Source organism: Mastigoproctus giganteus, chromosome 5 (assembly GCF_048544385.1).
Source record: "Mastigoproctus giganteus isolate SK-2022 chromosome 5, ASM4854438v1, whole genome shotgun sequence".
NCBI lineage: Eukaryota > Metazoa > Arthropoda > Arachnida > Uropygi > Thelyphonidae > Mastigoproctus > Mastigoproctus giganteus.
In genome coordinates this window covers 188,585,630-188,603,694 of record NC_143579.1, presented here as the reverse complement: position 1 = coordinate 188,603,694, position 18,065 = coordinate 188,585,630, and the positions used below count along the sequence as shown (strand labels likewise).

Sequence of the window (18,065 nt, the reverse complement as noted above, 5' to 3'; positions counted from 1 at the left end):
AGCAGCTCACTTGGTTTAATCTGAGACTGTACCTAACTTTTATTCTAAGAGGACATGTTAGTATGATTGTAAAGCAACACACATTACATCTTTCAGCTACACTGAACTGTATGTGTGATGCCAGGGAAACAGTGAAGCACATTCTCCTTCATTGCTCCACACTACACTGACTTACGACTACCACTGCAAATTCTAACTAGTCAATAGACTGTCAATAGAAGTGATTCTAACTAGAATCACTTCTATTGACAGTGTCTCAACTCTCATTGCAACTAAGGAAAACTACCTGGCTCTCTCTCTATTTCCCAACAGGATCTTCAGAAGATTAGCTCACCTGATTAGGACTGATTTTGCTATACCCTGATGCTATGTTCCTAATTGATTTGACTTTCCACACCAGTACTGACTCAACCACTGGACAAGATCATTTACCTAATAGTGGCTCTTACTGGATGTGACTGCTGACCCCTTCTAAGGGAGAGAATTATGGATCCAGCACTCTGCTGGATGAGAACCATATGTTGACCCTACCGTTGAAGAGTGGGATTGATCCCCTCTTGGGGATGGATTGGATGCCACTGTCCAATCTCTTTCCAACCTTTTCATTGAGACTTGTTACTTCTGACTTCCTAGTGGGTGCCTCTGACACATCCCCTGCTGTTCTGTCCTTACTCCCTTCCATACCCTCTCCAATACTTCTCCCACTATTAACTTGCTATTTTCCTTGGGGTCTTTCTAAAATTCATTCTGGAAAAAGTCCAGTAAGAGCCTAAATAGAACCCTGGCATGCTTCCATGCAGAATAGAATACCAGTATGGCAGGCCTACAACAATACAATACATTATATTGCATATTCACACCCTATGCTGTACCTTCGCGGCTGGCACATGGCTTATGTCAGAACAGATTTCAGTAGTGAATGGGCGGGGGGGGGGGGGACTCTGGATCTTGCAACCAGAACGCTAAGGCACATTTGACATTTTTGTCCTTTCTCTGTGGGACTGCCATGGTTTGGTTCAGGACAGCTTCCATTTATGAAATAAAAAAGAAAAAATAGAATCCTTTCTGTACACATCATATTTAAATTCAGTATCCCTTATATCTAATTGACACTATAACAAATTTGGTGAATTTGAAGTACTGGTTAGGTCATTCTGATATCCCTTATAGTGTTCATATTTGATGACCTAATCAGTAATTCAAATTCATAAAATTCGCTTGCTAGCAGGTGTACAAGTATATATATGAACCTGTTTCTGCAGAACACAAAAGTCCATGTATGTGCTTCTCTCATGAGGCTTTGTAATCCTCAACACTTTGCTTTACTGCTGCATGTCCCAAAACAAGCAGTGCACAAATCACTTTTGCCTCTGCCTGTTCTTAATCTATTTAGCAACAGCAAATATTCTTGCACCTCTTCTATTTAAGTGTACAGTAATACCCCGACTTACGCTACCCCGACTTACGCGAACTCGGAGTTAAGCGGTTCTTGATTTTTTCGTTTGGCAACGCTGCCGCCCACTATCTTCAAGGTCGTTTTTCATATGTTATCGATATACGGTGCGACGGCAGAGAATGAGAGCGAAAGATGAACAAAATTCAACTTTGCTGCTTTTATGTTTTTTATATCAGTGAAGGGGAAACACAATTTCACCATAATAACGTAAAAACCAACACAATTCCAGCTATCGGTATAATCGCAAATGCAATTAGATCAAGTTTACTACCAGTTTATAACAGATTTCACTAGCAGAAACGCAACTGGATTTTTATTGTTTTATGGTAGTAACCCCTAGAAATGTGAGGTGTTAATAGTGTATCTCTGCCTTTATGGTGTTGTTTATTCAGTTGCTACATGCGCGCAGCTTTGTTTATGCGTATCAAGCGTGCCTCCTCGTTTTGTAATTGTGCTTTATTCCCTAAAAATGAGTAAAATACTTAAAAGGTGTGAAAAGGAAGCATCCTGGTGAAGACACTGCAGATTCAGAGAGCAAAAGAAAAGCAATTATCGATAAACAGAGGCGGACTGGATCAAAAATTCTTACCAGGGAAAATTTATAGTGGTCTCATACTATGGTTTATGGCCAAAATTACACCGGCCCACCGGGGTTTCCCCGGTAAGGCTTATGGCCAGTCCGCCTCTGTCGATAGAGAAAAAATATGAAATTGTGAAACGCTTTGAGCGAAATGAAAGACCATGTGATATTGCACGTGCTACAGGCCTAAATGAAGCAACGGCGAAAAGCACATGACAATTGCAAACTTGACAGGTTGAAAATTGAAAAGGGCTCAATTGTAAAGGGCTTAAAAATTTTAGAAAATATAGACTCCAACGAAGAATGCGTTATAGCTACAAAGCAAGGAATAAAAAAATTATTAGCTTGCTACGAAGAAATTCTGCGTGAAAAAAAGAAGGCGCTGTGTCGTCAGACGAATTTGTTAGATTTTATGAAGCCATCGACATCGAAATAACTTTTTTACGTAAGTCATTTGTTTTTTTAATACATATTTTGTATTAATATGTATAAAGAACTGCAATTTTATTAATATTTTTCTTCTTAACTAGTGTTTTTGTTAGTCCTTGGTCCCAATTAAGCAAAATTTATATGTATTTATATGCAAAGTTGTACCCCGACTTACGCGAATTCGACTTACGCGATTTTCATCGGACCCACCTATCGCGTAACTTCGGGGTATTACTGTATTCTATTCCTGTAAAAACAATCTCAGCTGTTATAACTAGCATGAATGAATTGTAAGGAATTATTCACAAGAAAATTATTCTACTAGATATGAAAGAATAATGAGTACTGTGCACAAGATTTGAATCATTTGGTTAAAAGTATTCACTAAGGCCTCTGTTTCAAGAAAAATGGAGCTGGTTCCTGTTGCAGAACACTAGGAACTGTACTGATTATCAAGGTTCTTTTGGCAAATTGTGGGATTGTAAAACTAAAAAAACTCCCCACCGTTTTCCTGACATCACTTCAGACCACTACTTGTTTCTGAAAATCGGATTCACACTGTAGAGAACCTTAAAATAAATGTCACAAAAAAACTAGTTCGAATAATGTTTCCAATCTGTAGGAAATCTCATAATTGTGTAGCTGCTCAAGTTTTTTTTTTTTCTTTTTTTCACTCTAAAATCAGCCTTTATTTAAACTGACTTAGTCTAGAACTTAAATGTCAAAACTGTTTAAATAAAAAATATGAAATATTTCACTTTTAATTAAAACAAAAATTAAATACAACATAATATTAATTAAATGTTGTGTATTTACCACTTACTGGATCAAACATAGGCTGAAGGAAACCTGAAGAAGGCAAAAGAATGAAAGAAGATCTGCAGTCCTAAAACAAAAGTAACACTTATTTTATACAGATATCAAAGAGAACATGACAATATTATGAAAAACGATTACTTTACTTTTCACAGAAATAGTAATTTTAACTTTATATTAATCATAATTATAAATTCTTATGCTTTTTCTCCTATATCTTAAAATTTTATTGACTATGACAATGCTTCACCTCTTGATGTTTCTCACAACACTGCGTCACCTTGGCTGATTGCATTCAAGACTATGTGCAGAAATTTGGCAATATTATACAACATATGGGAAGCTACTTCAAGGGAATAAAAGACACTGCACAACACCAAAACATATCTCAGAACTAACAGCTTTTGCATATTATAACTTTTAAATTAAATTTTTGATGCTTATAATAATTTAAAATTTGTTTTTGTCTTAGCTGAAATTGAATAACAAAACACTAAACAACAAAACGAAAAATTCTCTTTCCATTAAAGAGAAATAAGTGAGTTGAGTAAATTTAAATATGTGGAATTTAAATCTGAGTTCAAAAATGTGTCTTTTGACCAACTGTAATGGAAAAGGAAATTAAACATTTTCATACAAATAAAAATTTTATTGTAATTAATAATGTTATAAATTACATAAAAAACATTTTTGTTCGTTCTTTACATAACTGTTATCTAGTACTTTTCTGATAAACACAATAATAATTATTATGTTTATAAAGAAATTGGCAGTGGAAGTTTGAAAGAGTTATGTTTTTTTTTTTAAACTGTGTTTAATGTGCCTTTATAAGCTGTCTACCCTACATAAGTTTTCTAATTTATGGGTCAACAAAACACCCTCTTTAATTGTGCTTCACTTTTTCTCAGAGATTTCTTCATTATAAATAAAAATTCATCACCTTCTTTATAAATTTCAAAGTCTTCATTTGGCTAAATTTAATTTAATATATATATATATATATAGAGAGAGAGAGAGAAGACAAATACATCTTTTATTCTCTGTGAGTGAGCTGATACAACACATTCTTCCTAAATATAAGTATCTAACAGGCTATTCTTGAATCTTTTGTTCAGTCACCACAAATATTCCACAAGCATTTTCCAAATCAATACTTTTTAATCTGGCTGTGATATTTGGACAGGAAAATATTTATTGTTCATAAGTCATCAAACTTGGAATTTTGTGACTAATTTTTTGTTATTTGGTCTTACATATGCTGCTTTTTTTTTTTTTTTTTTTTATCTGTTTATATTGTTGTTCACTTTGCTTGTGTGTATGAGGAGAAGGAGGGCTGAGTGGAAGAGAGTGATATCATTTATGATACTGCATTATATCGAAACAAGCACATTTCATCGTATAGTAAAACAATGCTTTTCATCACTACGGCAGTTTTCCCTTTATCAATAAACCTCAAAGATCACAATCTCTCCTATGTAATACATCCAGTGTGTTTGTTGTAATTCCACTGTGTTTCGTTTCAGTATCATCTGAATTTTCACCTGAGTGTCCTATATTGCCAAAGAAGATCAGAACATTATACTGACATTTAGTATGCATCATAGCTGTAAAGCTGATACTTCAACAGGAGAAAATATTTAAAAATTCAAAAGGATCATCACATTTTATAAAAAAGGTGGTAGGAGTGACACAGTTGGACAAATCCTCATGGACCAGTGTATATATAGGTCTATGCTTGTTAAAAGGATCAACTGTTTTTACAGGGATGAGATACACTTAAATAGAAGAGGTGCAAGAATATTCACTGATGCTATCGAAGCAGTGTTAGGTGGGTAGGAAAACTGATAGCATGGGGGATACATAGACTAATAGATTAACTAAAGTTGCAGGTAGGGGTGAAAGTTATTCTTGCAGTGCTTCTATTGGAATATGTAGCAGCCTAGAAGGCAAGGTTTCAGGGATTTCAAGCCCTGAAGTGGGTCATCCTGAAAGAAGTAAAAACATGGGTGGTGTTAGGATAGTTAAAAGTAAGAACATTAGCATTAGTTGAGGCATATGATAAAAGAAAGCAAGCTTATACAGAATCAGCCAAAAAAAAAAAAAAACCCTCCCATTTCACCTATCCATTAACTCCATATGCTTGTCTAGCTCCCTCTTAAATTTAGTCAAGCTATCAACTTCCACAATGAGAGATGGAAATCTGTTCCAGCAATCAACTACCCACTGGCTAAAGGAAAATTTCCACACATTTATTCTACAACAGTCTTTCCTCAATTTGAATTTATGCCCCCCTCAGGTTCTTAATCTGAGCAAGAGGAAGAATCCCATCAGCACTGAGCTTGCTCAACCCATTCAAGGCCCTATATACCTCAATCAGATCACCTCGCAGGTGCCTAGTCTCCAGGTGCTGCAATTTGCAGAACTTAAACCTTTCTTGGTAAGAGCACCCCATTGTTTCCCTCACCAATCTTGTTGCCCTTCTTTATATTCGTTCTAGCAACTCTACATCTTTCATAAAATGAGGCCTCCAGACCTGTACACAGTACTCAAGGTGTGGCCTGACCATTACCATATACAACAAGATAATCACCTCCTTGTCCCTGCTACAATACTAGGAGCATAGTAAATACATTTGATGAATTTGAAGTACTGATTAGGTCATCACATGCAGACACTGTGAGGATATTGGAGACCTGGTATCACTCAGACATAAGGGATGCAAAATTTGAATATTGGGAGTACAATGTGTACAAAAATGGCATATAGGACAGGAGGGGGAGGAGTGTTTATGCTCTCACTAAAGAAGCATATTAAATCTAAGGCACAGATCCAGTCGACATAGGTGGCCAGTGCAACATTCAGTCAGTTTGGTCCTTAAGCAATGGGAAAAACAAAAATGAGAGCAGGAGTGTGTTATATGACAAGTATACCATAGAACTATACAGAGAAACAGGGAGGACCAGTAAATCAGAATGGAGATTTTAACTTTCCACATATTAACGGGAACTTGTGGGTTGTTCACTCACACACTAGCAAGACTTTTGTGGATTTATTGGATGACTGCTTTCTATGGCAGCACATTAGAGAAGCAACAAAAGGAAGAAATACTCTTGATCTGATTATCAGCTGCAATTCTTCGAGCATTAAGTATTTGCAGGTAAAAGGCCATCTGGGTGGCATCGATCACAGTATGCTGATGTGGGATATACTTAAAGACATAACTACTGTCAAGCGTAAAGGGAAGGACTTTTGCTTTTGTAAATGTGACTACAGTGGAACTATCTGATGACATTATCAACAGCAAATTCTAAATGAGAAGAATACAGTGAAGTAATTGTAGAAGCTACTAGGCTTTTCATACGAACTAAAAAATACTGTTCAAGGGGTAGACCTAAATGGGTGTTAGATGAACTTATGAGACTTTGGCAGAGAAGAAAAATGAATAAGATACATATAAAGCATCAAGTGATACAAACACCTATGGTAAATAAAAATTAGTCTGCAATCAAGTTGCAAAGGAGGTTAGTCAAGTTAAAGCAGATTATGAGAAGTCTCTAGCAAAGAAAAGTAGCAAAGACTTCTTTGCTTTTATTAAAAGTAGAAGGAAAAGATTGAATCATATTGGTCCACTTGATGTCTAACTGTTGAAGATCCTTCTCACGTTGCTGACAAACTGAATGGATATTTTGCATCTACATTCTCACCTATGAAAGGAAGGGGATGCTAGTAGTTTATCAAACTCTAATAGGGAGCTAAATGAATTTTGTGATAACTGAGAAGAAAGTGAAAAGAAATTGTTGAAGATAAACATAAAAAGAGTGCCTGGGGTGGATGATATGTATCCAATGGGTGAATGATGGTAAGCAAACCCTTAATTTAATTATGAGTGCAACTTTGGAATCAGGGCAGATCTCGGTGGACAGGAGATGTGCAAATATAGCCCCAATTCAAAATGGGTGATCAAAATGTGATGAGGAATTACAGACCTGTTAGCTTAACTTCTGTTCCAGGTAAATTAATGGAGTCAATCATTAAAGAAGTAATGCAGGACCATTGAGATAGGAATGCAATTATACCACAGTCACAGCATGGATTTGTAAGGAGCAAGCTTGTCTGACCAATCTGATTGAATATTGTGAAGCAGTAATAAAGGAATTGGTAGCAAAAAATAATTTTTTTATCATATACTTGCATTTCAGGAAGGCTTTTGAAACCTTTGAACATGCGGTACAAACTGAAGAAATGTGACATTAAGGCCAAGTTACTGCTATGGATAAAAGGTTGGCTGAGTGTGAGAACAGAGTTAGTAATGGACATTGCTCTTTGTGGACTAATGTTATTAGTGGAGTGCTCCAAGGTTCACTGCTGGACCCATTGTTGTTTTCTATATTTATTAATGATACAGATGAAGGTATATCAGGCTTAATGTCTAAGTTTGCAGATGATAAAAAGATTGGCAGGATGGTTAATGATAGTGATCAAGGTATGCTATTGTAACAAGGTATAGAAAAATTAGGTAGATATTCTGAGAAATGGCAGTTGAAATTCAATATTGTCAAATGCAAGGTGCTGCATATGGGTAGTAGTAATCCCAAATTAACATATCAATTGTGTGTACTACACTCACAGCGAAAAATGAAAAAGACCTGGCGTAATTGTTTAGTTAGATACAAAGTTTTTTGGGCAATGCAGACAAGCTGCTAGGGCAGTTCACGGGATTTTGTTAATGATATACAGGAATTTTTGAGAGCAGGGATAAGGAGGTAATTATCCCATTGTACAGGGCAATCTTAATATACAGGATTTTGGGAGCAGGGATAAGGAGGTGATTATCCCATTGTACAGGGCAATCTTGAGATCTAGAAGCCTCATTTTAGGAAGTATATAAATCTGGCAGCACATTCTCTACAACGGGTGCAGAGAAGGGCAACAAGACTGGGTGAAGGGAACAAAAGGTGGTCTTACCAAGAAAAGCTTCAATTCTGCAATTTGTAGTGTCTTTAGGCTAGGCACCTGTAAGGTGATCTGACTGAGGTGTTTAAGGCTTTGAATGGATTGAGCAAGCTCAATGCTGATGGCATTCTTTCTCTTGCTCAGACTACACATAGGAGGGAACGTAAATTTAATCTGAGGAAGCACGGTTGCACAACAGATATGTGGAAGTTTGCCTTCTGCCAACAGGTGGCTGATTTTTGGAACTAACTTCCATCTGTTATTGTTGAAGTGACTAATTTCAAGGAAGAGCTAGAAAAATTATTAGAGGGAATGGGCAGGTGAGATGGAAAGGCTTTTTTTTTTTTTTGGCTGATTCTTTATAAGCTTTCTTGCATCATATGGCACCACTAATACTAAATGCTAAGTATATATAAATGAAATTAGCATTAGCATTAGTAGAGGCATTTGATGCAAGAAAGCAAGCTTATGCGGCATCAGCCCAAAAAAAAAATAATAATAATAATAAATAAATAAATAAAAAATAACCACTTCTACTTCACCCCTCTGTTCTTTCGACCAGCTGGGTCTGTGTGACTAGACTAGAAAACAGAAGCCAGTGGGAGTTGTGTACATTAAAATCACCAAGGAAAATGACCTCACTGTTGGGAAAGTTGGACTGGAGAAAGTCAAGTTGCAAGAGTTTCAAGTGATTAGAGCAGTTGGGAGAACAGTAGAGACAACAGATAAATTTGACAGGATGAGGTAGAGAGAGATTTTAAGCCAGAGAAGATAGAGAAGCGGAGATTCCAAATTACCAAGTCTCTGACAGGGAATATGCACAAGTACCACCTTTGACGTGAAAGGAATCATATTTCGAATAATTTAGGCAACTGAGATGAGCAGTAGTTGAATCAACCAATAACTGAGATTCTGTCAGAAAAATATGGGGTTTGGCAGACTGTAAGACTGTACATGGGGTTTGGCAGACTGTAAGTGGAAATGGACATCATTGAGATTAGAACTGAGACCACGCATATTTTTTTGTGAAATGAACTAGGAAGTGTTTGCTCTACTAGGAAGTGATTGCACTACTTCAAGTCTTAACATGAAAAACAGCAAAAAATTTCCTATTTAGGAAATTAGCATTGATCCTCATGTGAAGACATAAAAGCAGTGAAGCAGTGTCATAAGATCTGCAAAATTTGATAACCAAGAAATGCAGATTTTGTTTCAGAGTTAGAAAAAAAAAAAATTAGGTTTCTCTTTTATTAAGTAAAGGAATAAGTTTCTATTTCAATTCACGTAGCATTTATTATCACATTATTTGATGTTTATATTTCTTCTATTTTGAGTATTAAGACCACAGGCATTACTTATGGCAGTTGAAATTCTGCTCTTCATTTCTTTTGCTCATCTATGAGGCTGTGCTGCACAAATCTTGCACAGACCTTCCTTTTCCCTAAATCATCATGCAGAATTTGACTAATCATCTCCTTATTCATATCCAACTTATCAGCCATCATTCTGATGGTGAAACAAACTCTTGCCACAATTTCCCAAACTTTTGCAATTCTGTCCTCATTCCAAAAAGCCCACTTCTTGGGTCTTCGTGAAAATTCTCAGGTCTGTCTTTGAATCACTTATACCATTCAAACACACTGGTATGACTTAATATTTCATCACCATAAACTGTTTTTCAGAATTCATTCATTTCTGTTGAAGATTTTCCCAGCAAAATTTCATATTCGTTCATTTCTCCATTGCAAAATCTGACACACAGAACATTAAAGCTACTAACAAAACTAGTTGCAACCTGTGAGCCTACTGGACAATCTCTGTACCACCATCTGTTGGAGTAAGTTTGAACTACAGCATACCACTTCTGTTTTTCAAATTCATCGAACATGACTGCAACAATACCAGTCCGGGCACTTTATTACCACACCTCGCATAACATTTTTGATATTTATTTATAAGGAGCGATCAAAAAAGTATAAGGTTCCTTATATCATACAATTTTTCACAAGCATGTATTTGCATTTTGGAACTATGCAATGCATTGCACATTTGCAGTTCTATTTCTCTGCAAATCACAAATAAGAATTTCAGTTGGCTAGATGCACACTGGAATACAACAAAATAGTTGCTGATATTTGTGATTTTTTATTTCATCCCGCCCCCCCACACCTGTCTTTTCTATCCTGTCCATCCTTTCTGTATACATTCCTCTGTGTTCAATTCCACTGAATGACTGAAAAGAATCTCTAAAGTCCTCTTCTGTCCAGGCTGTAGTTAGCCAATCTCAGGGAAAGGGAGTCGAGTTCCCCCTGTGAATTATTTCTAGTTTTCCAGCCACTGCATATTTGCAAATTGGCAAATATGCAGTAGTTGTAAAACTCGGAAGTGTATGTGTATTTGTGAGATAACATGCAAATTGGGTCATGAACACATACTTCTATAGACCAAACACATAATACATAGATATAACCATATGCTTGTGGGATTGAACATCCTATACATTCCCATTGTACTCACCATATAAAAATTCCATACCCCTTATATCCAAAGTGGCACCATGTTTCCGATATCCCTGTACAATATAGTTACATGCAGCAATAACGTACTTCCTTGTTGAACAAAAACTTTTCTTCTTGTTTCAGACTCACCACAACTTTGGCAGCAGAAATGCCTAAATCAGAATCATCCTTCTGATTTAGTCTAGTTTGGTAATCAGCTTCCAAAATGGAAGATTTAACAACTTTTGGTCTAACAAATTTACATATTGCACACTTCAACATATTAAAGAATAATGACCATAGTAAATGGTGTGAAACATGTTTGACTGAAGAGCTAGTTTGGATTTTCAAAGTCTTTTGTTAGGATGGTAAACAAGAGAAGGAATCAAAACAAATCTTCACTGTAAATTTGAAAAGCTGGTAACTGTCTCCTACATAACGAATTGTTTTATCAATTCACTTATCTATACAATTCACCTTACTTTATGTTCTCGAAAGGCCTGTTTAGTTGCAGTTCTGCTTAGCATTACTGGGTTCAATTTTCATTTTTATCATTAAAATATTATTGAAACTGGTTCTCAAGCACATATCTTGAACGCAAATGAAGCTGATTCATCATGATTGTTTGGGATTGTTGGAAATATTTTAGTATTCTGACAGGCACAGATGTTAAGCAACCTAGAATGAAGCGACTATGATAACTGCTGCTGGAAGAAACTACGTTCAGAATGCACAAGTGATTTTTTGTAAAATGATAAGAGAAGTTTACCTCAATATAGTATGTAGAATACTTTCTGCATACTATATTGAGAAGTATTCTATGTACTATATTGAGGTAAACTTCTCTTATTATTTTACAAATATTGATATCAACGTAGAACATATTGAGCATTACAGCTCTGGTTCATACTATATAAGTGATTTTTGAAGACTTCCCAACGTTAGAAGAGATGGTCTTTAAACTGTTGGGAAAAGTTGTTGGAGAAGAGTTTGATGATCTAAAGGATGAAGAGATGCTGGCAGCACAACTGGAAGAAATGTCCAACTTAGATTAACCTGAACTTTTTCAAGAGGAAGATGCAAAAAAAAAGCAAAGAATGTGAAAGATCAATAAAATAGCAAAAGTTTCAAAAATGATTAATGAAATTAATGCCCATAATTATTGAGGTTAATTGTTTATCTTTTTAAGGAAAAAAAGTCCAACTACAAAAAGAAAAAATTAGATTTCTATAAAGAAATATAAGTGGCTTTCAATCTCATAATTCTTGATGCCAATTTCTACCTTCAATATATCAGATTCCACTACATCTATCTCTTCCATCAACTAATCACCTCTATCATCACCCAACAAGTCAAACCTTGTATACGATATTCTTTTTTTTTTCTTTAATTACTGTTAAATTGCATATTTGCTGTACTTATTATATAAGTACATAAAAGTTGTATGAAATATGTATAACTTACTACTTTTTTCCTACTTCTGTTATTTAAAAATTAAGTGTTTTTTTTTTTTTTTTACCCATTTACTAGTTATTAGACTACATGATTTTTTCTACACTCCACCAAGCTTTCACATAAACGAGCTGTTTCTGGCCACACAAGGCTACTGTTCGACCATTCTTGGTATACTTTTAGATAATGCTATAAGTGTATCCCCTTCCCCCAGTGGGATAGCAATGTAAGTGATGTACCACATATCTGGTGCTAAAGCCACTTACAATTCACTCTTGGCCCATTTTTTTCTCTGAAATTGCATGCATGCATATACACACGCACAAGCCCTATGTACTGGACCACTTGCTTTATACAGCCTGATGTATGTTGTATGTTTAAAAGTATAGTATGGTCAATAATAGTTGTTTAAAAAACTGATGAAAAAAGTAGCACTTTCAACACTATTAAGCTGATAATAAGAAGGGAACAGTTTTGACTTTGTTGTTGATATTTATAAAAAGGAAATGCCAAAATTAAAATGAAACATTGAAAAATGTGTTATTTAAGTAGTATTAGTATTAGCAAAAGATACAAGAAAGCATGCTTATACAGCATGAGTCAAAAAAAATAATAATAATAAAATAAAATAAAATTCAATTCAATTTTGCCTATCCAACCCATCCAATAGTTTGTCCAAGCTTTCCACTTCCACAACATCAGATGGAAGTCTGTTCCAACAATCAACCGTCTTCTGGCTAAAGGCAAACTTTCACATATCTATTCTGCAACAATCCTTCCTCAATTTGAATTTATGCCACCTCATGTGCGTAGTCTGAGAAATAGGAAGAATCCCATCAGCACTAAGCTTACTCAATCCATTCAAAGCCTTTAACACTTTAATCAGATCATCTTGCAGGTGCCTCTCTAGATGTTGCAATCTGCAAACTGAAGCCTTTCTTGGTAAAAGCACCCCTTACCAATCTCATTTCCCATCTCTCTACCCACTCCAGCAGCTCTACATCCTTCCTAAAATGAGGCCTCCAGACCTGTATGTAGTACTCAAAATGTGGCCTGACCATTGCCTTATACAATGGAGTAATCACCTCCTCATCCCTACTAGCAAAATTCCTCTATATCATTGACAAAACCCCATGAACTGTCTCGGCAGCCTGTCTGCACTGCTCAGAGAGGAAACACTTTTCCAGAAATAAAAAAAACACACCTGTTAGGTTCCACAGAATTGGTTTGTTACGGTCAGGGATAGCAACCAATGCCAGATTAAACAGAATTCCATACTTATTAGTAATATTTAATACCTTCTTCGATCATTTTGTGCGTGCTATGGGTTCTGGGATAACACAGACAGATATGAAAATGAGTATTGCATGATCAAGTCTACACATTGTTACAAAAATGCACAATCCATTATTAGCTATTGTTCTGATACATCAGCTAAATAAGCCATTATAAGGAAGTTGTAAACTGCACTCGCCCTGGTTTACAGGATACAAATGAAAAATTATATATTTTTCTATTTCATTAATCACATCTACCTACTTGGTGCAAGATAAGCTGTGTGTAGAGATTGCAATACCAGATAAAAATAAATAAATAAATAACAGTATTACGGTATGCTGAAAACTGGGATACCAGTATTAAGAGATGAGTATATAAATTAAAAAAATAATAATATTTTTTAATGAAATTGTTTATTAATATTTTATACTATTATAAGATATAAAATAAAGAAAATTAATAAAATAATAATTCGATAAACTAATTTAAAAAAAAAACTTCTTTCAGTGAAAATATAAATAATGTAATCAACAATTTTAAGAATTACAATTATCAGCATTAGTCCTGATGGAGTATGCTCCATCAGGACTAATGCTGAAGGACTAAAGCAGAAGCTATCAATGGTTTCATCATTCACACGTGTACAGATTTTTGTACAAATTTGTTTGCCACTGAAAAGTTCCTTTCGTCTTCCACACTTGTGAGTGGAATTGTAAATAAACAGTCATACACGAGTTTTAAATTCAAACCTCTAACTTCATCTTCAAAAAAAAAAAAAAAATCTCTTTTTTAATAGTCTGTTCCAACCCTTGAGATTTTTTAACATTAGGAACTGAACTTTAAGTCTTTCTTCTATAGTCAAATGTAGTCTGTCGTTCAAGGACGTATCATCAGATGATGTCATTAATATTGTTTCCTGTTCTTTACTGCTATCATTTGATGTGGAAGATGGTAATGAATATACTGATTCTGTACCAGCATTTTCTTCGGAATCTTCTACACAAGATAAACGAAGACTTTTTTTAAACAAGTTACTATTTTAATGATGGCAGTTTTACTTAGTTGTGGAATTTGATAGTATGAACCAGAGCTATAATGCTCAATATGTTCTACATTGATATCAATATTTGTAAAAGAATAAGAGAAGTTTACCTCAATATGACACGTAGAACACTTTCATATGATACTCTCCAGAAATTAAAACAAAAACAATTAAAAAATCAAAAATCTTACATTACAGTAAGAAATAATAACAATAATTAAAAATCAAATGAACACAATTAAAAATAAAATGAACACAATTAAAAATCAACTCAAAAAATTAATTTAACGAAAAAATTGCAAACGATTTTCCTTCCCAAAGCTGACAATGCTTTTCAATCACAGGAATGAAAATTACTAAATAGGGATTATTTCTCTTCGCACATGCACGTAAAGGACCATGAGTCGGAGATTAGATATGGCCGGTGAACATTAACAGAATTCTCGTGTAATTTAATTTTGACGGTTTCTATAAGTATTTTGGCCTCGTTAAATAAAAAAGTATGTTTTTCATTAATGGCATGAAAGGCTAATTCTGACACTGCTAACGAGAAGCAAGAACTGAAGCAGCGTGTTGATTAACAGGAAAATTCAGAGGAAACTGCGTAGAACCCTGATAAGATGAGTCGCAATCACTGCAAGAAATGTTGTATACTGGGTCATTTTTTTGTGTTGTGAACAAGGAAAGGACTGTGCGATTGTTCAGTATAGTGTGTAATTTCCCTATTGGCCTGGCTACAATTTTAAATTCTGTATCTTTAAAGAATCTGTTAAGTTTTTTGTGCCACTGTTCAACATATGGGAGAGAAATAAAGTATTTTTTGATATTAATATTGTCAGTTGGTGTATTTTTTTGTAGTCTATCCTTAGCTTGTATCCAAATTCTGTCTATTGTAGCAAGTGGGTAACCCCTGTTAGTTGTGGAAATAAAGTTCCTAATTCACTTTCATCTTGTGACCCAGCATGCAAATCTGAAGAATTTATGAGAGATCTTGCGTCTCTGTGAAATACGAAATTTCAAGGCAGTTTGCAACTGATTGCTCAATTTTAGTGGTGCATCTGCAGTTAAAATATTAGAATCTTTGTGGCATAGTGCTTCCACAGCTAATTTGATTAGCATAAGAGCAGAAATAGTTGCAGATAATAAATTAAATTCATCATCACAAAAATTTATTCCAGAATTTAAGTCTATTAAAGCCATTTGGAAACAGTATCTTAACTGATAAAATCTTTCAATCATAGTAAGTACTTTGTTCTAACGAATTTTCAAATCAAGCAGTAAAGCAATTTCTTTTCTAATTCTGCTTTAACATAAATTTGTAAATATTTCTCATTTTTAGTACGTGAATGTTTAAAAATTTTAAATATTTTTCATATTTTTTTAACAATTGGGAAAAGTTCATTGTGAATGAGATTATTAGAAACGCCTGTAGAATCTGTTTCTATGGTGAAATCATCACCAACATCGTTGTCCTCATCATACATACGTTCAGTATTAAGTAATTCATGTTTATCAAATATTTCATTGTTTTGTTTGGACTTATGCTGGACATCCATAACCGCCACAAATTCTGTGAGCAAAACAAAGCTGCCGTTCTGCATCGATGAGCCTTCCAATTTTTTTCATAAATGATGTCCCATCTGTTGTAACACAGACTATATCTATAGAAATGTGGAGACCATGATATTCTAATTGTATCAACAAGTTGTATACACTTTTCTGCCGGCATACTTCCATGAACTAATCCAATGTTATAAAAGGTAACTTTCACATATCTATTCTGCAACAGAATTTAACGTATGTTTATATTTAAGTAGTGCCTATTTCTGATATAAGTCCACTCATCAAAAGTCAAACTGAACCTTTTTACTTCAGCTATTATTTTAAATATATCAATAACTAAAATATCACGAATATTTTTAATGTAATTCCGAACAATATTTCTTATAGTATTTGCAGATTTGGAAATATCATTAAATTGTATTGCAATTAAACCTTTTCTGATATCAACAGTTGTACAAGAGATATTAAAAGACAACCCATCACAAGCTGTTATATAAACTAATACACTTGACAAGATTTCCTTTTTAACACTTTATTTTAATATCACTTTTTAAATAATTTGTTATTAAAGATTGAGATTGAAATGGTAGCTTGGCTTGTTTAGATTAACTTGTTTCATTTTCATCATTATCTATATTAGTAGATCCTATATTTGTTTTTCTTAAATCTGTATTATGTATTGTCTTTAATTGAGTATGCAGTCCACTCGTAGATCTGCCTCCACAACATATTTCTTAAATTTCATCAGCTGACCATTTTTCTTTACCATGTAGTGAAACCGTACATACAAGGAAGTGATAAAACTTTTTATCACTTCCCTTTTCTGTGCTCTCTAAATACATGTACTCAGTTCATGATGGCTATTTATTTTTGAAAATATAAATGACACAAACTGATTAAGAAACTTGATAGTTCAAACTGAATTACCTAAACAACTTAAAGCTTTATTTATTCAGTCTTACTTATTATTATTATTATTATTTCACTGCAGCTACATATTATCAAATAATATACTTACAGCACAATTAATCACAACACAAATACTTTTCACACTTGACAGAACAAGACTGTTACTGCATGTTTAGTACTTGTAATTGATGCTATGTGGTGGTGCATTAATACATGTAGGTAAGTTAGTTCACTGCAACCAGCAATATGAAAATTAAATAAATACTGAAATACCAGTACTTTTTGACAAATACCCGAAAAAATTGATCAAGATCCCAGTATTGCAATCACTACTTTTGTAGATGCTACACTTATACTTATTTGCAATTCCTCGAAATTAGGGTTCTCAATTTTCCAAAATCTTATTCTTGAACATTCATCTCAACACAAAGAAATTTTAGTTTAATTAAACATAGATAAAAGGTCAAAACATCAAAAAACTTTTGATAATTATCACATTACTGAAAGTGGCAGCAATAAGAACATTTTTATTGTAAAACGAAACTTCTGCAGTGTCAACAGTCATAACAAATGTTATGCTGCACTACAACGTTTTATTAAAGTTGTAGGTATCAACATACAGACAATTATTATTATCTGAAACTGCTAATAAATTTTTAAATACTGTATATTCTAGTGTATAAGAGAAAATTTTAAACACCAAAAAAATTACTTAAACTTTCCGGTTGACTTATATATACCAAGTACACAATCCTAAACTTAAATTAAAAACACACGATTATGATTACAAAAACATGAAAATTTACAATTTATCACATTTTTTGACACATACTTACATTGTTGCTCACTTTTAAATCTTAAAAATTTGTTTATCTTTTTCAGTAGATGAAAAGAGTTCAGGGAATTTGCTGAGAGTTGTTTTTGAGACTGTAAATTTCCTATATTAATTTTCTATATGTTAATTTTCAAATGTACTTTCATACTAAGGCTGTTCATTGAGAAACCAATACAGTACTAAAAAAGCAATAAGGAATGGATCAGTTACATAATCAAAACCTTGTGTGTGTGTGTGTGTGTGTGTGTGTGTGT

The 18,065-nt window shown here is 34.1% G+C and overlaps 1 protein-coding gene across 1 annotated transcript in view; it reads right to left on the bottom strand.

Moving 5' to 3' along the window:
* LOC150085943 (galectin-4-like) overlaps positions 1 to 18,065 on the bottom strand; it is a 132,632-nt gene that overhangs the window by 57,653 nt on the left and 56,914 nt on the right. The window contains exon 5 of the mRNA XM_090373600.1: positions 3,289 to 3,351. Within this exon, the coding sequence (XP_090229726.1) occupies positions 3,289 to 3,351 (63 nt within the window). The remainder of the gene's footprint in view (positions 1 to 3,288; positions 3,352 to 18,065) is intronic.